Source organism: Acomys russatus, chromosome 3 (genome assembly GCF_903995435.1).
Source record: "Acomys russatus chromosome 3, mAcoRus1.1, whole genome shotgun sequence".
NCBI lineage: Eukaryota > Metazoa > Chordata > Mammalia > Rodentia > Muridae > Acomys > Acomys russatus.
In genome coordinates, this window is record NC_067139.1 from 57,666,024 (window position 1) to 57,689,005 (window position 22,982).

The window sequence follows — 22,982 nt, forward strand, 5'->3', positions numbered from 1 at the left end:
TACACCCATCAGAATGGCTAAGATCAAAAATTCAAGCGACACCACATGCTGGCGAGGATGTGGGGAGAGAGGAACACTCCTTCATTGCTGGTGGGAATGCAAACTAGTACAGCCACTTTGGAAATCTATCTGGTGCTATCTCAGAAAAATGGGAATAGGGCTTCCTCAAGACCCAGCTATTCCACTCCTTGGAATATACCCAGAAGATGCTCCAGCACACAAGAAGAAAATTTGCTCAACCATGTTCATAGCAGCCTTATTCATAATAGCCAGAACATGGAAACAGCCTAAGTGTCCCTCAGTAGAAGAGTGGATAAAGAAACTGTGATACATATACACTATGGAATACTACTCAGCTATTAAAAACAAGGAATTCCCGAATTTGTGGATAAATGGATTGAGCTAGAAATGATCATAATGAGTGAGTTAACCCAGAAGCAGAAAGAATCAAATGGTATATACTCACTTATATCTGCATACTAGCCCAAGGGGCATGTCCCACGAAAGCCTTCACTTACCAGGAAACTGGGACAGAGGGGAAGGCATCCTATTGGGACTCTAAATGAGAGACGCATGGGAGAACAGCAAATAAAAGGATCCAGAGGGTCCTAGAAATCTACAAGTAGAACAATATAATAGGCAGATTTGGGCCCAGGGGTCCCGCTCAAACTAAGGCACCAGCCAAGGACAATACAGGAGGTAAACTTTAAACCCCTTCCCAGATCTAGCCAATGGTCAGAATATTCTCCACAGTTGAGTGGAGAGTGTGATACGACTTTCTCACGTACTCTGGTGCCACATTTGACCATGTCCCTGGAGGGGAGACCTGGTGGCACTCAGAGGAAGGACAGCAAGTAGCCAAGAAGAGACTTGATACCCTATGAGAATATATAGGGGGATGTAATCCCCCTCAAGAACAGTCATAGGGGAGGGGAATAATGGGAAAATGGGGGGGGGGGGAGGAAGGGGAGGATACAAGGGATGGGATAAACATTGAGATGTAACAAGAATAAATTAATAAAAAAAAAGAAAAAAAAAAAAAAAAGAAAGTATGCTTCAGAAACCATCTTCCTCATGGAGCTTGACACACGACACACATATAAGCGCTTGTCCTGAAAGTCTCTGAGCCACTTGGTCACACAGCCTTCTTTTTCTATGGGACTAATTTACACATTGTCACATCTCTTTCCCTAAACCTCTGTGGACAGCATTTTGCTCAGCTTTATGCATCTCTCCAAAGAGCCTTAAATATACAGTCATCATGATGGCTAATGATCAACTCAGTACCTAGGAGGTAAGCTAGCTCCAGGCACAACCATGAATTGAGAGTCTAGATCAAAGGTTCTCAACCTGTGGGTCATGACCCACTTGAAGGCTGAATGAACCTTTCCCAGGGGACATCAGATACATTATGATTCATGACAGTAGAAAAATACAGTTACGAAGTGGTAACAAAAATAATTTTATGGGTGGAGGGGCTCATTACAAGCTGAGTAACCATATTAAAGGGTTATAGCATTAGTAAGGATTAGAACCACTGCTCTAGATTAAGGTTACCCTCTGAGAATGTCTGTGACCCATCTTAATTCCAGGCAGAAGCACTTACTGTCTGGGAGAACCCTAGACTCTATAAAAGGAGGAAGGCCAGCTTAGCATGTGTGTGCAATCATCCTTTGCTCTCTGCTCTTGTCTGCGAAGGCAATGTGCTCATACTCCCAAGCTCTTACCACCAGGGTGACTCCCCTGCCACAGTGAACTGCAACGAGGGCCTGGGAGCCAAGTGAACCCCTTTCCGGCTTTAGCTGTTTTCCTCACAACAGCTGGAAAAGAAGCCAACTGTTTCCTCTGGATCTATGGCTTTGCTTTCTGTGCTTTCAGAAAAGCATGGTACTCCACTATGGTTGAAAAATAGTACCTGGAGGGCTGGGGAGATGGCTCAGCCATTAAAGGCTAGGCTCACAAGCAAAACTACAAGGGAAATAGTACCTGGAAACTTGCAGAAAATAACTCGTGGGTTCAAAACTGTGTGCTACTTTGATGAAAATTCTCGCAGTATCCTCCTATTCTACCAAGGATATGAGTACCTTTGCTAGACAAAAGGGCGTTCATTGGCCATTTCATATTTATCTCTGACTTGACTGTAATGGCAGTGCTTGTGTTCAACAGACCCTTACCTAGTGTCTTCAGACTATGTTATAAGGTCTATACATTCATCTGGTTCTAAGAGCATCATGTATCATGTGTCACAGATACTGACACCTTTGGACATGATTTATATGCCTGGCTTGCACAGGTGTGTTGGGTACCTCTGTTCCCTAGGTCTTAGTGGGGAGAGCAGATATTGTCTACCCTGGGCCACTGGGCCATTCATGGGCATAGTCAGTATGAGATGAGCATTTTCACAATACCGGGCCTATTTGGCAGCAAGATACACAGAGACAGGTAAGAGGAGCTTGAAACATATGGCCCTTCATGTTACTCAGGGGCCTGTACAGAGCTGTGGTATTTAAGGCACTAGTGTCTTTAGAAGGTTTGAAGTGCTCCTTGTTTCCCAGGCTTTGGGGGTAACAGGCAATAGACCTGGAATCCCACAACCAGGAGTTGGTAGAACTATCTCTCCATCAATTCTGGTATTTGAGGAAGGGTTAAGCTGCTGGGTATCTGGGAAAGCATCTGCCAGTGACCAAGCAGTGATTCAGGAGGAAGCAGACAGGAGAGTTTCTATACAGAAGCCCAAAAGCAAATGTTTGCTCCATCTTAGGTTCTGTTCTGGTGCTGGACAGGGAACTTCTAGGTTCTGTACAGACCAGAATGGCCTTGAGTCAGTAATTGACTTTTTGTGCCCTCATTTACTCCTCTGATAAGAAGGGATGACAGTAAAGGCCTTATGAGGACACAGTGCCAAAGATGACTGGGCGTGAAAGGGCTCTGTCATTTGAGAGGAGCACAAGCGAAAGCAAAGGCTTCATATAGCTCAGGTTTTGCTTTGCTGTGGCCCTAGGGCAAAGGGCAAAGTATGGAAGTTTAGGACTGAAGTTGGGACTTGGGACTGCAATGTGAAGACTAATGTCATCTGTGCTGCAGTATGTCACATGGCAGATCACCAGGAACGCAGAAGAATCCTGAGACAATGACTAAGTGGCAGGGGCCATGAACTTAACTGATTTATTTCCAATTCAAGTTGTAGGCAGAAGGGACAGAACCCCACTCTATGAGACTCATTATGGTACACGTTAATTCTGGCCAAAGAATTTCAAAGTATCTAGATCTTTGAGCTCTTCCTTTCACGTCACAATAAAAAAATAAAGATCAGAAATTCTAAAACTTTCTAGGGCTGGAGAGATGGCTCACAGGTTACGAGAACTTACTGTGCATTAATGAGGACCAGAGTTCAGATCCCACTATTCACAGAGTGAGTCAGGCATTCTGCAAAGCACCTGTAGTTACAGCTCTGAAGGGTCCAACTCCTTCTGCGTTCATGAGTATGTGTGCTTGGGTGCTTGTGTGTGTGTGTGTGTGTGTGTGTGTGTGTGTGTGTGTGTGTGTGTGTGTGTGTGTGAATTTATTCACACAGAAAGAAAAAGCTATCATTCCAGTCCTGCCTTTAAGAATTTAAAACTGTTGGATCTCAGTGAAAACCATTGAGGGACAGGAAGGACAATGATCTTAAGACTGAAAGTGTCAAGTTGCCTGCACGTGAAATAACACTATGAGTTTATTGAAGATGGAAGAATTCCACCCACTCAGTCAATGAGCATCCGTTGATGGTCTCAGCACTGCCATGCCTTCGGCACTCATAGAGGCAGGTATGACTATGTAAATCACACAGATTTGATCCTCACAGTAACCCCCACTTTTCAGATGATCAGGCAATCTGGTATTCTCAAGTACGGGTCTATTGTTTTTCAAACCCACCCTAACAACAAGAATTCAGATTAGCAAGGTGCTACATTCTATTATTGCTATTTTCTTGATTGCTTATTTGGTTTTGTTGTGGTTGTTTTGGTTTGGTTTGATGTTTTTTGCTTATTATTCTTTGATGATTTCATACAGCATATTTTTGTCATGTCTTTTCTTGTCTCACAATTTCTTCCAGGTCCTACCCCCCTCCTTACCCACACAACTTCATGGTATTTCTCTGTCTTAAAAAGAAAAGAAAACATGACATGAAAACCCATGAGGTCTGATTTATACTGTCCAGCTACTCCTGAGCACGCAGCCTCCTCTGTAGTGTGATTGGAATATGCGGTGTCACTCCACTAAAAAGAATTGATTTTCATTCCTCAGCAGCTCTCATTTATGAATTGTTTTGTGGGCTAAGGATGGGACTTGGTGCCCACTTCTACTCCAATTACTTTTGAGTCATTGGTCAAAGAGATGCCGTAGACTTTGCTAAACATGACAGGATACTGCCAAAGCTATTGGTTGCTCTCCACAACTTGATGATAAGACCCTATTGCTAAGACACAATATACTTGTTATGGCATAGAAAATAAATCTAGCTGGTACTCAACTGAAAGCTTTACCCCTACTGGCTGGCATTCACAGGGCTAGAAGTTGCTACCCATGCTACCAAAAGGAAATAGTGATCATTAATCTCACCCAGGTATGAACCCTGAACTCTATAATAGTGACCTGCCTATAAGATATGCCTACTGATGCAATAACAACACAAATGTTAGAGGAGTGAGCAACCACTTTGTTTATTGGATTTAAGGCCCACTCAATGGGATGAAACCCATACCCCAACACTGTTAATGAGGCCAAGAACCTAGACAAGGTAGGGGCCCAGGAGAAGCATATTACTGTTATTGTTTGCTTGTTTTATTATCAGTAACAGCAACAGTACTGCCTGCAACTCTAAGAAATAGAAAATCTTTTTCAGCCTTTGCTCACTCTGTGGATGCTCCCTGGAGAAGGTGATGTGCAGCTCAACATGCTCATCCTTCCTGGCAATCTGCTTTCTAGAAAAAGCCTTGTATGATGGTAAAGGGCTAGGGAGGTCTTTAAAAATGAAGCTGTGATGAAAGCTAGCATCCAATATGAAAGTCGCAAGCTCTCTTTCTGGAAGAGGGAAAGCAAAAGTCCTTGAAAGAGAATTCAGAGCCAATCTCATCAAACATCTACAATGGGACCCATGTACCATTTGCCAGATGTGGCTGGTGCCAGGATCCCATCTAGCAAGAAGGAACAGTGCTGCACTGGACCTTGAGGGAAGGGAGCATCTCTCCCCAACCCCCACCACCCCAGGAGACTCCAAGGGTCAGCCCCTCTCAAACTCATGGCCACAGTGTGGATTGACCACTGCCCCTGAATGTCCAGTGTGCAATGTTTGCTGCAAAAACCTCTGAACTCAGTTATTAAACACATCTGATTTTGCTGAATCTCAGGCCCCCATTTCTCCCTGACCTAACAATGCCCCTGTGTCAGAGAAAATAGATTGAAAAAGATGTTATTCATAAACTTAGGAAAGACTCAGACTGTTGGCCCATGCTGGTGAAGCACCCATCTGATGTCAAGGACTTGAAGTCCTTCGAGTATCAGGACTGAGCATGCCTGGAGACACAGCTGGCTGCTCCATCCAGTTAACTGCTGGTCCCTGTTCCCTGAGGTCTCTTGGGAACTACGTGGAGACAGTGGTCTGGTACTTTCCGTGCTGGTACCTTCAGAGAGCCCACCTCTGTCTGGGCCAGAGGCTCTGTGTCCTCTCAAGCTGTCTATGGAGGTGCAGGGGCTTATTATAACATAAACAAATGACCTGAGACCCTGGCAGTAATTCCTGGGGAGAGTTTCCGGACATCTGAGTGCCCTGGTCAGCAGTCAGGAGCCTAGCCCATCCTTTCCTCCAGCTGTTCTCCAGCAGCTGTATCGTGTCCCAAGTTAAGTCCTAAATGACTCACCAAGCAGGAGAGGACTCCCGGACAGTGGACAGAAGCCAGTGAGTTTGAGGAACAAAGGGCTGTGGGAGGGCCAACTGACAGGTGAACACATGCACTGGGGGCCCCATGGTAGAAGAGAGAAGACTCCCAGCAGGCTTTAGGTGGCCCAAACCTTAAGAAATGAAACATGCCCCTTTGGAATCTCTGCTTTGAGGAGTTCACCAGGGCCCTGCAGAGGGGCCCTCCGACTTACTGATTGGTGAGCTGTTCAGACCCCACGAACAGGTTGATTCTTGAAAGGCCTGTGCGAGTGCCGAGGAAGGCGACTTCTACACCCTTGTCAGAATTCCTGAAACAGAACAGCAGATGTCAAGGGGTGCTTCTAGACAGTAAGCAGATAACGGCTTTTACATCTCAAGACTCACAGGATGCTTGACACAACGGCAGCTTTGAAACCTGAACTTTAAAAAGTCGCCAGGGAAACTCACACAGGCGAACATGTACGCATCCACGCATACGCCGAGGCCAGACGACCAACTCTTATTTCTGACGCAGCTCGCATGAAAAGACAAATACAGCACAAGCAAGAAAAAACGCATTTCCGACCATAAGCATCTCTCGTCTCAGGGTTCTTGGTACAAGCCTAGAGACCGCAGCCTGATGCTTAGAGGAGAGATGGGATGATATCCACAGGGTGTGGTTTTCCTGTCATGCTAGTAAGTGTGTTTCTGGTCTTGAGGCTGCCACTTGGGTCTTCCCTGCGGAAGGAAACAAGAAGTGGGAGCCATGGAACCAACTTTGTAGTACCCCACAGCCTGGGAGTCTATACAGCTGGGAAAGATTTATAGCTTTGACTAGAGCACAGAGCTTATTCTCAAAACCATTCCCAAAGAGATGAGTAAATGTTTACAAACTATTCCCCAAAAAGTTCATGTCCTGGGGACATGATCCCCAGGTGGTGGTGCTATTTTGGGAAGTTCTAGAAACTTCAGGAGGATGGACCTAGGTGGTGGAAAAAAATCACCGGAGGAAGAGCTATAGGAGAATCTTGTCCCTGGCCCCTCCTTTCCTTTCCCTTCCCCTCCTCCTCCCTTCTCTTTTATTTTCCATGAAGTGACGAGCTGTCCCCTGCCACTTGCTCTTGGCATTATGATGCTCTGCACAAACACATGGGGCCAAGTGACTATGAACTGAACTCTCTGAAACTGTGAGCCAAGGGAAACCCTTTATCACTTTGCTTGCTTCTGTCCAGTGTTCACGTAAAGCAATGAGAGCTGCAAAAAAAAAAACAAAAAACAAAAAACAACAAACAAAACAAGTGGCTTCTTCCCATGTCCCCTCTAAAGAGTGTCACACATGGCAACTCCAGCAATTGTCTCTGTAAAGGACACTTATTACAACAGTGTTTCATCTTCCAGAGCACATTGAGCATCTGCACATGTTCTTTAGGAGACTTAAACATATGATTCTTCTTTGTGAAAAGGAAAAGTCGTTTCTCACAAACACAATTTCTCCAACATGCAAATTATGAACCTGATGGCAATTCTGGTACTGTTTCTCTATCTTAGATGCTAATGGCAATCTGTGCCAAAGCACTGCCTGTGTCATTCTTCAATATAGAGCTGTTGATGTCCTAGACTTTGACAGTAGACAAGGTGGCCAGTACCACCTGTAAGTATATGAGGGGTGAGTAAAAACTAACACGATGCATTTGGCTCTGTTTGTAGCCTACCCCAATTTGGAAGGTTATTCAGTCAGTTATAGATGTCGACAATAGGACAATCTACCATTTGTGAAATCTGTAGCACGTGTGTGAAACGAGTTAACAATCTTTGCTCCACATTCAGAGTTTCATAAGACCCTAAAAGAAACATTTACCTATTTGTGAGAGAAAGAAACCCTAGGCTAGGCTTTGATTCTTTCCTAACCTTGTAAGGAATATGATCTATGCAGGTAAGGGGACAGTCCAAAGAATATGGGCATGTCACCTCTCCTTGGAGCCCTCAAGGAGGGCTATACTGACCACATGAAGTTTTCCCTGGCGAGGCTACACCTCCATGGCTGCAAAGGCTCTGGCCATGTCTGCCCAGAGTCTGCTTCTCCCTCCTTATATTCTATGCTGTAAAACAACTCTATCTTCCCAATTACTCACTGCAGCAATCTGGTAATGAAAGTGGGAGGCTCAGCCTCCCCACCCTCATCCCCACCCCCCATTCCCCCAACCTCTGAAGCAAGCTATACATGGGCTTCGTCTTTTTGTGCCCTCTGTCCTGGTATGTATGACAGATACATGGATGTCACAGAGCCTGTACTGCTGTTACCCCAGAGAGGTTGTTTTTATATTTTTTAAAAAGCAGATATGTTTGTCATATTCTCTCTCTTAAAAGCCTTCAATGGTTTTCTAATATTCTTAATATAAAATCCAAAATCTTGAGGGTGGGGAACACTGCTCAGTGATCAAACATTTGCCTAATATGTGCCACGTACTCAGTTCAATCCCCACCACTGCAATAATAATAATAATAATAAATAATTGATGATAATTAATGATAATATAATAAATTTAAAAATAAAATTCTAAAACCTCTACTGTGACCCTCAAGGCCCGGCACCACCCAGCTCATGACAGCATCCTGTCATCATCTGATACCACTCCCTGCCCCTGAGCCCCACATTTCTCAGCAATCTCAAATTCTTCAAATGTGTGGAGTATTTTCTCACCTCATGGCTCTGGGTCCTGCCAGTTCCTCTTCCTGAAGTTCCATTCGCCCCTTGACCTGTGCTGACTCCCCATCTACTCTTTGCCTTGCCGCCGTCTCCCTGCCTTTACTTCTGCCTTCACTGTGGTTATTACACCGTCTCCCTGCCTTTACTTCTGCCTTCACTGTGGTTATTACAAGTGTAAGTGGCTTCACATGTCACAGAAGCCATGAGGGCGATCACTGTCTGTCTTGTGTCTGGGTAACTTCTGCCTCCGTATTGCCTGGCTGGTACACACAGCACGCACACACTCGATGCATGAATGAACGAACGAATGGCAAGGAAAGCAGAATGAACGATACACGTAATAGAGAGGACGGTCAAAACAAAGGAAGAAACTTGCAAATAGGAACCTAAAGGAAACTGAATACCACTTCAGGTTCTAGGGAAAGTAAATAGTAAAAATAATAATAATAATAATAATAATAATAATAATCATCATCATCATCCAAGGACAAGCCATTGGCACAGTGCTAGCCCAAGTTTTTGACATCAACTACTTTTGATTTCTGCACCCCTTCCTCCACTTCAGATAGAAAACCACAGGGCAGTAACTGACACCCCACTGAAAAGAGAGTTATTCCTTTCCCAGCCTTTTCACAACTTTGTCTGGCTTCCTCCCAAGTTACTCCAGCCTGGCTGTTGGGGGGGGGCAGAGAGGGGGTGCTGTGGCAAGGCAGGAAGCTCCTTCCTCCCCCACCCCCCTACCTCCCTCGGAAGTGTCACCCTACCTCCACATACTGAATTTCATGTAATGTTAAAACTCAACAAATTACATGTCAAGCCCAGGAACCTGCCATCCAAGCCCGCGCCGCTCCTCTGCCCTAGCTTCTGTGGTTAGGAGCTTAGGGGGAAATTAAAGAACTTTAACGCCAGGCTCCTAAAATGGTTTAGTTCCTTAAACCATAACCATATTTTGGAGCTTGTGCAGACATGGCCACAAAGGGGGACACATGCAGCCACTCACTCAGACTTGTTGAGGGCCAGGCTGGTCCAATAGGCTTCAATTGGGGCGCTCACCACAGCATCAAAAAGGACTTCTTGGATCAATTCTTTGTCACCTGTTGGGAGGGACAGAAGACAAGCAGGTTCTGGCTAGGCTCCAAAGAAGAGTACCATAGAGGTTCATGGGGGGGGGGCTGAGGTGTCAATGGGCTCAATTATTATTCAAGGTGTTGCTTTATGAGTTAATTCCTTACTGACTAAAGATATAAAACAGTATGACACCTGATACACCGGTAATACCACTGGGCCCCAAGCAGCAAGACTAGCCAGTAGCAAGAAGAAGGGCTTGGGTGTCCCACACCACAGTTTCTCTGCTCTCTTCCCAGCTCCCAGTTTATGCCGGGGCCAGCAGGCTGAGCCCTAATTTTGGATATGGGAAGCCATAACTCCTGGGCAAGCTGGGTCTAGCCACGCTGCCTCTGGTCCTCATGCACAGCCATGCCTTTGTCAGCACTCTGCATTCAGCAGTGTATGAGAATGGGATGCCACAGCTGATAATTATGGGAACTCATAGAAGGAGGCTTCTTCCGCTTCAGACTTTTCCTCATTTTAAAGGGAGAGAGCTGTCTCTATCCAAAAAGCTGTTGGGCAGAGATCTGTAGAAGGGACTGCCTGGTAGGAGATCATGAGTCTAGGAGAGTCTTAGAGGCAGACCAGCAGAAAGGATGAAAGGTAAATACTCTATGAACAATTTCATACACTGTCAGAAAGATAGTGGGATCCTGTGGATAAGGCAAACAAACTCAATGGAGATAAATGATCCATACAAATAAACTTCATATGAGGAGTAAAAGTGAGTTGTACATGTGTCTATAAAGTACTCTATCATATGTAGTCATTCATGTAATGTATCAGTGCATCTATACCCTAAGGGGCCCTTATCTGTATTGTTTGATACCAAAAGTAGCTCAGAGTTCAGGCTTTGGGGGATTTTATAATATTTGGCATACATACTGTGACATGGGGCTAGGACATGGGCATTAACACAAAATTCATGTTTTCATATATGCCTCAGACATAAAGTCTGGATATGATTGCAAACAACAAGGCGATTTTCTGCATTTTGTGGTGTCACTATCTCTGCTTAGGCATTTTTTCAGATTTGGGATTTGGGATAGCATATATATATATGGTTTAATATAGAGGATAATGAAAAGAAAGCCATACTCTGATCATGAACACCTACTTAAGCAGCAATGATATGAGGAAGACATGAGAATAATGAACAAACACAGGAAAGTTGTTCTTTCAGGGAAGGAGAGGGGATAGGGCAGGACTGTGCAAAGACTCCAGTCCTAGCTAGGATGCTTCTTCCTTAAGAAGCCCCTGAAGCAAACATCACAGCACGTTAAGAAGTGAAGTGTTGGTTAAAAGGTGAATTCAGAGCTGGCGAGACAGCTCAGCACACGGCCACTCGCCAGGTTTGATTCTAAGCACCTATATCATGGCTCCACGACCACTTGTAACTCCAGTTTCAGGGACCCAGTGCTCTCTACTGGCCTCTGTGGGTACCAGACACTAAGGTGGCGCAGAAGTATGCATGTGGGCAAAACATCCATACACATAAAAAATAATTTTTAAAATAAGCTGAAATTAAAATGCATTTTCATAATCTCTCCACGTTTGAGATCTGTCTTTTAAATGTAATAATTAACAAGTTCAAAGAAATGAAAAGCCAGACTCATCTGTTGACCATCTGATCCTTTCCCTAACAGGATAACCCTAAAAGCAAGCCCAGCCCATGAAACTGTCACTGCACAGCTGGAGAATCTCCACACACCTCTGCTGCGATTGCTGTGGTTATTCTATCAGACACCACATGTCAAACAGGTTTCCCATGGTTGACAAGTGATCCTTACTGAGGAGGGAGCAGGTGCCCGGCTTCCTTCTAGGGACTCCCTCTGTTTAAGTGGCAGCTATTGTAACTATCTTGTATTGGGGAGGGTTTGCACCCAACGCTGCTGTTCTTGAGTGTGTGTGTGTGTGGGGGGGTGATGTTTCCCCCTCCTTACCCCTTGGCCACAGTCATCAGCTGTTTATTTTTCACAGAGCATTTCCAAGGGCCAATGGTAGGAATGGAAGGAGAGGCAACAGATGCTGGTTGTATTGTCCACTCTTGAGGATCCATGAGACTAGGTAATGACCTTGCAGGAGGTAATTCTTTGGCCAGCCTTATTTCCTTATTTGTAGAATAGGGAGACTGGACTAGCAGAGATGTGCAGTCTCTGCCCACTAATAGCATCTCCATATTACCCAGTTGCTTAACTAGATGGTTAGGAGTACTTAACAATACTTCACAATGGGGTTAAGAATACTGTGGCCATCACCTACACTTTCACGCTTTCCTGCAGGAAGAGATTTGGCTGGGTGTAATATGACTGGGAAGCTGGAGGAAAACACAGCTGGCTCTTGAAACCTGAGGCTCCCCAGCAGCTGCCAGCTTCTACCCCCGCCTGCCTCCCCCCAACCCACAGGCATGCTTTGAGAGACCACTCACACTGAAGTAGAGGCTCTTTGCCTTTGAGGTAGAGCTTAATAGCTTCCAGCTGAGACAGATGGCGGTGCTCTGGGTGCAGGTCAGTGTTGCAGTAGGACCTAGGAATGTGACAGGGTCCCAAAGGAGAACATATGAATATTCATGGCTTCTCACACCCCCCCCCATTTGTATTTGGACCAGGAAAGCTGGGTAAGAGGGCAAACAAGTAGACAACAAAGAGGGCAACACATCCTGAAGTCAATGAAGGACTACTGGGGTCTTACCATTCATCTGCCAAGGACACATCTGGATGCTCTAGGTCATGCAGGCCTGCAAGTCAAGGGCAAAGCATTGTTGAGTAAGCATCACTCTTCTCCTCTTTCTGTAGACCTCAAATACTCTAGGACGGCTTGTGATGAGGTGAAGCCACAGTAGAGATCAACTCCAAAGGGATATGCCGGGGAACAAGGCTTCTGGACTCGTGTACAAAGTCAACCATGACAACTCTTTTACCTTACTGTGGCCAGCACTGCCACATCCTCGTTCTATTCATCCCAGAGAAAGCCCAACATCATGAAAATAAAGGCTATTTCTAATAGGATGGCTAGGAGGACAGATTCTGGAGCTGTATGAAGTCAGAACTGAGAACTGGGCCAGGCCATTTGACCCTGTGTGATGCTAACAGGCCTACATCTCCATATTTTCTGTATGTGTAAAGCAAGAATGCTATAGTCACACAGTTATGAGAGTGACATTATAGGTTGAATGATATGAGATTGTCAATACTCAATTATTTTCAACCAGGGGGAAAAATGCTAGTAGTTGTTACAGGATCCTATATGAAAGTGAGTCATCTGTCTAGAAAAGTAGTTAGCAGAGTGGAGGCTGACATTGAAGCTACAAGTTTTCAGAATACCTCAGGCTTCCTGATATGTGCTATGGTTTTGATATGGTTTTGTTTCCAAAGGGTGTGTATGTGTTTGTGTGTGTGTGTGTGTGTGTGTGTGTGTGTGTGTGTGTGTGTGTGTGTGTGTGTGTTGGGAACTTGAACCTCAATAAGACAGCATTACCAAGATGGGAACTTTTCAGTATGCTTATTTTATTTAGTTAGATAAAACTTTATTAAAACATAAATATTTTTAAAATAAATCTGAATATAAGTATGTAACTTAGAACAGAGGTAAACATATGAAGTTGCCAAACAGTCACCCTTTTTTTTTTTAAATCACTTTACAGACTGATCCCAGGCCCCTCCCTCTTGTCCTCCCAGTGCTACCCTCATGCACTCCCTCCATTACCCACTTTCCTTCTTCTTAGAGAAGGAGAGGCTCCCAAGATGTACCAACCCACACTGGCACCTCAAGCCACAGTAGGACTAAGCACATCCTCTCCCACTGAGGGTGAGAACTGGAAAGAGTATGGCTTAATGAAAAAAATGATTAGGTAATTTGGTTACTACCTTCTGAAGACATTAATACAGCAGTCAGAGGAATGGGCCTCTTGCTCTCTCACTTGTACTAGTGGCCCTACTATACACAGTGATACTACTTTCTGTCTTTACCATGTTGTGCTGAACTTTAAGCCTCTAAACTTTTTACAGGGTACTTAGCCTCAGGAAGTCTGATACAGCAACACCAATTGCTAAGACTCTGTGGAGTCCACCCTTTCACTGATTTCCATAGGCCATCTGCAGAGAAACATTCCTAAATATGCTTAGGTGCTTTGATGATGTTTACAAAATGTTCCAGGGAGTCAGTTTCTCAAATATACTCCAAATTCGGGGCTGGAGAGATGGCTGAGTGATTAAGAGAACTGACTGCTCTTCCAGAGGTCATGAGTTCAATTCCCTGCAACCACATGGTGGCTCACAACCATCCACAATGAGATCTGGCGCCCTCTTCTGGCATGCAGTACATGAAGGCATAATACTGTATACATAATAAATAAATAAATAAATAAATAAATAAATAAATAAATAAATATTTTTAAAAAAATATACTCCAATTCTCATGCCAAAGGCAGGTGTATAAAATACTAGCTCTGCCACATAATATTGCTCAATTCCATGGGAAGGAGGCTGCTAAACACAGGTTGTCTACCTTGGAAATATTATATCAACCCTTGAGTTATATCAACTTTCCTATCCAGGATATATTCTACAAGACGGTTGAATTAGTGATTAGTCCCCATGGCAATCAATGTATATTCTCCCTCTCTCTCTCTCTCTCTCTCTCTCTCTCTCTCTCTCTCTCTCTCTCTCTCTCTCTCTCCTCTTCTCTCCTCTCTTCTCTCTCCCTTCCTTTCTCCCTTCCTCTTTCTTTCTCCTCTCTTTCCTCTCCCCTCTTCTCCTCCTCTCCTCTCTCCTCCTCCCCTCCCTCTCTCCTCCTCTTTCTTCTCTCCGCTCTTCTCCCCTTCCTCTTCTTTCCTCTCTCCTCCTCCTCTCCTCTTCCCCCCTCTCTCTCTCCCCTCTCTCTCTCCCTCTCTCTCTCCCTCTCTCTCTCCTCTCTCCTCTCCCTTCTCTCTCTCTCGCTCTCTCTCTCCCCCTCTCCCTCTCTCCTCTCTCTCTCCTCTTTCTCCTCTCCTCTCTCTCTCTCTTTTTCTCTCTCTCTCTCCTCTTTTTCTCTCTCTCTCTGACCTTTCTCTCCCTTCTTTCCTTCCTTGTTTTCTCCCTCCTTCTCCCCCTCTCTTCTCCTCACTTCCTGCTTCCTTCTCTTCCTCACTTCCTGCTTCCTTCTCTTCCTCACTTCCGTCAGTATTTTTCCCGAGGCAGGTACAAGCCTATGATAGATGCTGAGAACATTGCAATGAACCAAACAACTTGCCTTTGTGGAATGTACTTTCTAGTGGCAGGAGTGACACAGACAAGGTTGGAATTTGAGTATAGAGCATACCTGTTGGTAGTGGATGAAAGGAAAGCATCCTGAGGGGCAGGGAGGGCAGTGATGGGAAAGCTTCATTCAGCATCAGTTCTGCCTATAGTGATTAGGGAAAGCTTCGCAAAGAGGCATGGGAAGCATGGTTATGTCAGGGAGAATGCTCACTATAGGAGTGACAAGAGCAGAGGCCTGGCTGTGGGCTGTACTTTCCCAGGATGCTGAGTTGAAGGTGTCAACCATATTCCCTTCTCTCACTGCTGTGTTTAGTCACCCCCACCTCCACCCTCCTATGCACCCCCCATGCCATGAAGCTCTCCCTGCTTCAGTCTCACAGACCAGACCCCAGAGATGAGACCCAAGAGGCGAGTCTCACTATTGTTTCTTCTCTGAATTCTTGGATACCAAACAAATATAAATATTCCTCTGGTCTTTTCCCCTCTAGTTTTGATCCTTCACTTAATAAAACCATACCCAGCGAAGCTGAGAGTAATAACATGTGCCCAAGTTATTCAGTAATCATTGTGCATAATTAGATGAAAAGAAGCAGCATGCCAAAGGAATCTCTGAATAAACAGCATCCTCAGAAAGACCAGCTCGGGCTTCAGTCTTCAACACTGTTTCAGGGATGCTGGGTACTGAACCCAGGGTGTGGTACCTGCTAGGCCAGTACTCTACCTCTGAGCTAAACCCTCAGCCCTGACTTCTTACAACTCTGAGTAAATTCCTGTTCATTATCTTGGTAGCAGCCAGCACTGGCAAAGCATGTGAAGAGCATGGTCATCCTACGGAGGAGCCTTCCTAACTACAGAACCCCCTTACGCACGGGAAGGTAACATCCTCAAAGAACTTTCCACTCCAGGGACAGAAGGGAGCTATGATCAGGCCAAAGCTCTCACAGCTGATGAGCTTTTGGCTAGCAGCCCCAGGGAAAGAAGCTTTCCTGGGCTCTTCTACTCAGCAAGCTGACAGGGCAGAGTCCTTTTATTTACAAAGGACCCACGGAGAGAGGAAGATCTGATCTCATTTGTGTGGATAACCAGACACTCTCCCCCTTGCTGAGTATTCAAGCTAATTTCTTGCTTAGTTCTGAAATTCCCTCAATGTGAAGGCTCAGCCTAACAGCTGTGGAACACACAGGAAGAAGATAGTGACCAGAGAAATGGTCCAAAAGACCACAGCAAAGACCATTGTGTGCAGGAGAGAAAGCCAGAGAGAAGAGGGAGAGCAGAAGACAGAGGACGGAAGGAGGGGGCAGAGGAAAGGGAGAGACAGACAGACAGACAGAGCCAGAGACAGACAGAGACAAAGACGGAAAGACAGACAGGAGAGGGAAAGCAAAGGACGGACAGGCTAACTGGACAGACACAGGAGAGGCAATTGATCCATTAAAGACCTCTCTTTTTGTTCTGACCATGACTCATTTTCTCAGTTTTATCTCACGGCTTGGACATGAATTTTATTGCTTCAGGGGCCCTGGTGCCCTCAAAACTACACATAGCCCATGGAACTAGAAAATTCTCCAAGGTGAAACCTGGCTTGTAAGACCACATCCTTTAGAATATATCTTGTCCAGGTCACAAGGTTGACTGGTGTTCTCTTATGTATCTTTGAGAAGAACAACCATGTTTGGCTCTTGGATGTGTATCCTTGCTTCTGCCCAGTACCCAGTGGAGGCCTCTACTCTCCCTTCTGCTCCAACAGCCATCATAGCTCTTTGTTAGAAGAAGAAGAAGGAGGAGGAGGAGGAGGATGACGAGGAGGAGGAGGAGAAAAAATGCCTGGGAAGCAGTGCAAGGCCAATTGGCAGATGGATGTGACCCTAGAAGTCAGGCTAAGCAAATGCATTTTCAAAGTCATTTCTAGAATAAGAGCCCTTTAAATATCATGTTCGCCTACTTCCAAATATTCAAAAATATTGGAAGTGGTAACTGTTAGGATTAGTGGGTTGTTGGGGATGTAAGGGAAAATTTCTATGACAGTAACTTTATGCTGTACAGATTTGGGGTGACTGGGGCTTGTGAGGGTCACTGTGCACCTGTGCTATATGACGATGGACGATCTTAGAGTCACATATGTACTTCCACCCCCCAGCCTCTGTCAGCCTCTTCAGTGGTCACAGTGCCCTTGGCAAAGGATAACATAAAACCAATTTGTTGAAAAAGCAAAGGCTTCCAGATCTTTCTTTGCACTGCTCCTCCCTACATTTGAGTTGTTAACATTAATTTAGTCCTTCCTCCAGCACTGAATGTAATGAGAAGAATAAAGGTGGTGTGAGACTCTTACAATTTGCCTCCACAACTTTATGGGTAAAAGAATATAATGAAGCAAGCCACTGGCTGGGGTTCCCACCATTCAGAAAAGCCCCAAAATTGGCAAGAAAAGAAGCACCAAGAGGGCAATGGTTTGAGTCAAGTGCCTAAGTCACTAGCCAGAGGCTTGAAGGTCACACTCAGTCATCGGTTGTCTCGGAGCTGGCCCTGGGACTTCCTGCCCACACCCAAGGATATGCCAACGCACGTTTGCTCCTTACCTTCTTCAATGGTTACATTCCCTCGGAAGAAGTATTTCCCATGGCCCCTGGAGAGCGCCACACCTAAACTGTGCAGAGAAACAAAGTAAACCTTGAAGTCAGGGCACTGACTGGAATAGACTTGTGGGCAGCATTTTTTTTTTTTTTATTTATTTTCCATTTTCACATTTCCATTTCATGTTCTGTAAACAATTTTTCCAACAGTTTACTTTCAAAAACCTCACTGATTATAGTGGGTGTTGGTTTTTCTTAGTCTCAAGCAGCTGCTTCAAAGTCATTTCTGATTGGAAATGCCAGCGGCAACTGGCTGCTGTTGTGTTTGCGAGATTTGTGGCCAACAGCTTGCCCCTCCAAGAAGCCCTCCCTGGATGTCCTCCCAAGGCCACACACCCTGCTCCTTGCTACTACCTTACACACCTCTGCTCTGATCTTAGGCAAAGATTCCTAAACCCCAGAAAAAGTCCTCAAAGGAAATACCCAGAACTGCAATGACACTCAAACGCAGCAGCAGGACCATGTGGCTGGCTTTTTTAGTGGGGTCTATTTCCCAGTCTAGCAGCTTTCCCACATTCTTATTAGCTTGATTTAAATGCCTCTCTGTTTTGGCATACAGTAAGCCATTGGTTTTTCCTAAAACAGTCTCTTCATTTGGCAAAGCCATTTAGTGGCTCGTGTGTTCCCTGATTCCTCTTGGTTCCATATTGCATCTGCTCATAACCCTTGGCAAGAGGGTGACAATGACGCTAGATTTTGTTTTTCAGATTAATTTATACTAGTTAACTTCCCCCTTAGCTCTAAGAGATACCAGCATAAAGCAACCCTACTAAAATAAGTTGGGTTTGTTTTGTCCTAACGACATTGAATTCACAGTAGCAGGCAACTTCAGAATGTTCCATATACATCTGAAAGCAGGCCATGAGGCAGTCTTTTTTTTTTTTTTTTTTTTTTTGACTGTAACAGAGAGACAACACAGAAGAACACTGAGGAAATTTGGAACAGAAGCACAAAGTGGGGATGAAATGCCACCTGCAGGATTACTGAGTTATGAAAATAAAAAGGTGAAATGGGTCTTGGGAAGTAGCAAAGTGAGATGGTGAAAAACCTGGTGAGCCTCTGAACTGGTCTCCCCAACCCTTGGTGGGAACCCCAGAGATTTTGTGTTGGGGATGGGATGCCAAGCTGTGGCAACTGACGGGCTGCTGAGGGTGGGCCTGGACCATCTTCCCCCTTGTAGAACAAAGACAAAAGGCAGCCTGGGCAAAGCCCCTTCCTCACTCTTTCCAGCCTTTGGGCAGGGTGTTTGTGATCCTCAGATGGTGAGCTCTGAGAGGCCAGCAGGTTGGGTACAAACACACTGATAGGTCTGATGGAATGTCCATGGTTATAGCAGCTCTACCTGAAAGGAGTACCCTTGATGTCTGTATAATAGTAGTCATTTGTCATCACCAAAACCCGTTTCTAGATCGGGGGGGAAAAGTCATAGAGAAAAAAAAACAAACAAAAAACAAGGTTAGTCTGCTAGATGACGTTTCAGAAACCAACAAAAATAAATGGACACACTGTGATCTGGTTAATAATAGTACTACATGAATCTCCTTTGAGATAAGTAAAGACAAGAGAGAAATGAGCTCAGCGAAAGATATTTATTCCAGATAGAACCTTCAAAGCTAATTTTTCACAGTGGTTCGTTTAATGAAGTGGCAAGAATGTTTGAGAAAAAGGTACCCCTTTGTCCACGGTCTTCTTCACCTCCATGGAGAATTTCCCAGTCTTCCGATTCACCATGGCATTTCGTAACTAGAACAAGAAAATAAAATCGGAAGTCAATGCCTTCCTGGGTTTTCATGTCTTTGGGTGCCTGGCCACAGAAGTCCCCTGTATAAAGTCCAGCCCGGAGTCCTACCAAGCCTTTATATTTCTCCAGATAAGGCTGCATATCCCATACAGAACTCATAAGTCAGCTCTTCAGGAAAGACACCAGCTCCTCTGACGCTCCTGGACAGTGGGAGGGGGTGAACAAGGACAAATGACTTTCAACTCTAATTTGGGGTACAAAAGTGAACCCCTTGGGGCAGCAACAAGAGCAGCCTCAGAATGTTGATGGGCCCAGAGGTCAGAGAATGAACTCCAGACAATCTGCTAAAACTATCAACAAATGAGAGTGTCTCGGGGGGGGGGGGGGGGGGGGGGGCTGAGTTGATTTTCAAAAAAGGGTACCGATTTGTCACGAAGAAAATCATTTTTCAAAAGATAATCAAGTTTAAAGACGTTTTTCTAAACAGTAGTTTAAAAGGGGTGGGGGCACTGGGGAGACGGTAACCCTTTCCATAGCATGAACAGGCTTCAGATGCTCACCCAATTAACGGACTCGCTGACAAGACAGTGAACAGTGCTGACCCTGCTCTGAGTTTTGGAGGTCCCACCTTGGAGCCAACTTCCCTGCCCCCCCCCCCCCCGGCTGACCTCATCTAATTACTGTGGCCTTCCAGGAGTTCAGAGGAGGACAGCAGACTGGGTGATGAAGGATGTGCCTTCATGGGCAGCAAGGGATGTGACAGGAAAGGCCATTTAGTGGGATGGGAACAAAGGCTGACGTGCCAGCGCACAAGGGAACTGTTCTTTTTCTGTCTGCCCTTCAGGGTTTTGTTTTGCTTTTTGTTTTTAATTTCTTTCCTCTCTTTCCTCCTTTGAGGAGCTTGAGTGAGATGGGGCTGATAGAAAACTGCAGGGCTTGCAAGCACCCCAAATTTGATTCAGGGCTGTCTAGATTTGGGTTCACATTCCCATCTTCTGTGAGAGAGAGAGTAAAAGCATAATTTTTAGCTGGAGGCATGTATAAAATAAAACATATATTTTAACTTTAGATATTTTTTAACAACACATAATGGGCATTTCTGGAAATATTTTCCCATTTTAACTTTTGTGGTTTTGGATGGAGAGAGCCGGTCCTAATTAAGTCTACTTTCTAACTCTTAAGAACAGGCTCGCTTTATCTTTAACATGGTTTTCATTTTTCCTCTTTCTGGTGCCTGCCTAAAGCCATTTGGGACCTTCCCCTCTCAAGTTCCCCAGGCAAGTCAGAGATTAGGTCAGCCTCTCCTTGCCAGCCCACCCCATCCCCCATCTCCCTATTTCCCCAACCCCCATCCCCACCTCACTAGCAGAGAACAATTAACATGAGCCAGGGAGAGACTAAGGCCAGGGTCACCAATGTCCTCTGGAGGCAAAGGTTTTGACAGTTATTCCAGTCTTACAATGGAAATATGCTCTCCTTGTGAGGAAGGCCAGAATTCTGTCACTTAGAAACAGGCTCTAGAGACAGGGATTCATGATCACAGGCAGATCATTACTTTCTCTGTGCCTCAGTTTCCTCTTCTGCCAAACAGAACTGAGCACAGCACCCATCTCACACGGTTGTAGTAAGGAGTGGAGTGGTGCCCCGTACACACTAACTGCTCCCCTTGCCTTGGCTTCCCTCCCTCCTCATCACCACTGTCACCAGAGGCACTGTCACTGTCACCCTCTTCTTCACAGTCATCTTCCTCACCTGTGTGTGGGGTGTCATGTGCCTCCTGCCAGCTAAGGAGATCCGAACTCAAGCTCCGGTTTCCTGGATACTGATGTCTAACTTCTCACCAACATTTTTTCCAGCTGCCTTGACCATGAGCTACATGAAAAATGCCCCTTATGCTGAGGACGCCTCTGTACTTCCTGTCTCCACAAATTTCATTTGCTTTCTTCACTGGTCAGAGCCCTTGGGTGAGTTTGGTGATACCTCCCCTATCTCTACATCTCTGCAGATTTTCAGTTACTGCTCCCAACTCCCAATGAGTTGGATAGACTGAAAAGGGACAATGTGGGGCATCAGCTAACCCCAAGTTAGCTAGGATCTCCTCCCTGACACTTAGGGGGCTGTTCTTTGATCTCTTTGTATCTTGATGTCTTCTTCTGTCATTTGTCTAATCAAAGATGATGCTAGGTGAAGCCACCTGAACCCAAAACTCCTTCAGGCCTTCTAAGCTATAGTCATCAGACTATTGGGAAGTTGCTATGGCTGATAGCTATGTTGACTGAGCCCTTCCTGTGGGTCAGACACTAAGTCTAAAAGGTACAGAAACATTTTCTGTATTTCTGTTTCTGTACCTCCTTGACCAGGGCAGAAACTGAGGCCTTGGGCTAAGAAGCTTGCCCAAGTAATCACAGGCTCTCTAATGAACTCTTAGGTCCAAGCTCCTGGGGCTGTAAAGATAGCTCAGTGCTTAGGAATACTTATGACTCTAGCAGAGGTTCTGAGTTTGGTTCCTAGTATCCTCAATGGGCAGCTCAAACCACCTCTGACTCTTCAAAGGGTTTTTTCATGCATATAGTACACACACACACACACACACACACACACACACACACACACACACACACTCTGCCATGGTCTGTGGTTGTACCTTCCCAATAGCTCTTCTATATACTTCAATCCCTGGGACCCAGAACCCACAGGAAGATTGTATTCTGTCTTCATTATCAGAGGAAAAAAGAGACTGGTGGTTGAAATGCATGTTGTGAGGCTGGAACATTCTAGCAAAGCCACTCTTCTATCTCAATGGTCTGTGCACTATAATGGATTCCTTGCATGTAATCATGCTAGAAGCCAGTGGCACCCACACATGAGGGAGATCCACCATGGAGCTCAGATGAAAGTGATGAGCTATAACAATCATATCTTCCCCACAGAGAGTGGGGAAAGTATGGCCGCTGGTGCTTCTCTGAGCAGCCTTTGAACTTGCCACTGCCTGGATTTATAATCATAAACAGCTGGGGGGAAAAATGAAAATGGCTTGGCAGCAGAAAGTTTAAAATAATTTTGTGTGTGTCTGTATGTTAGTTGATTATGCTGTCATTAAAAATCACATGCAAAGATGCTTGACCTAACACACCCGAAGAAAGGCAAGTCAAGGAAGTCAATGGATATGGTACCTTTTTTGTTCCCTATCAGACATATCTCTAAGTGCGACATGCGGTGGCTACGGAGGCAGTTTTCATCACAATGAGATGGATACCATGAAAGGCAAAACCTCTTCTAGGGACATAAACATTTAGCCAGTGATTACTCTCTCCAGCCTCTGGGATACACCCGGACACCTAGCTCACATGTGCTTCCCTGGAGCCCTTGGGGATCCTCAGCTAGTGGTACCCATCGAAGTACCTGCTTCCTACTACCATGATCCAGTTAAGGCAGGATGCTCATTCCAATAGAGGCCTGCTGCTCTGCACTCTTAGGCAGAGCACACTAGGGGAAGTTTCCCCAGAAGATGTAGTGGTAACTGCAGATTGTGGATATCCCATTGTCCTGGTAGTGAATTCTTGACCATGTTAGGACAAAGCCTTCAATTTCCAGAGGCACAGATAGCCTGTTCTTCCATACCTGTACTTATAAGTCACCTAACCAAGTGGGCAGATGGGAG

General features: G+C 45.2%; 1 protein-coding gene across 1 annotated transcript in view; it reads right to left on the reverse strand.

Moving 5' to 3' along the window:
• The window catches only part of Cacna2d3 (calcium voltage-gated channel auxiliary subunit alpha2delta 3), an 811,541-nt gene that overhangs the window by 150,816 nt on the left and 637,743 nt on the right, over nt 1–22,982 (reverse strand). The window contains exons 19-25 of the mRNA XM_051140839.1: nt 19,252–19,323; nt 18,923–18,984; nt 17,527–17,594; nt 12,405–12,450; nt 12,142–12,239; nt 9,607–9,700; nt 6,133–6,228 (exon numbers count right to left, since the gene is read on the reverse strand). Of these exons, the coding sequence (XP_050996796.1) occupies nt 6,133–6,228; nt 9,607–9,700; nt 12,142–12,239; nt 12,405–12,450; nt 17,527–17,594; nt 18,923–18,984; nt 19,252–19,323 (536 nt within the window). The remainder of the gene's footprint in view (nt 1–6,132; nt 6,229–9,606; nt 9,701–12,141; nt 12,240–12,404; nt 12,451–17,526; nt 17,595–18,922; nt 18,985–19,251; nt 19,324–22,982) is intronic.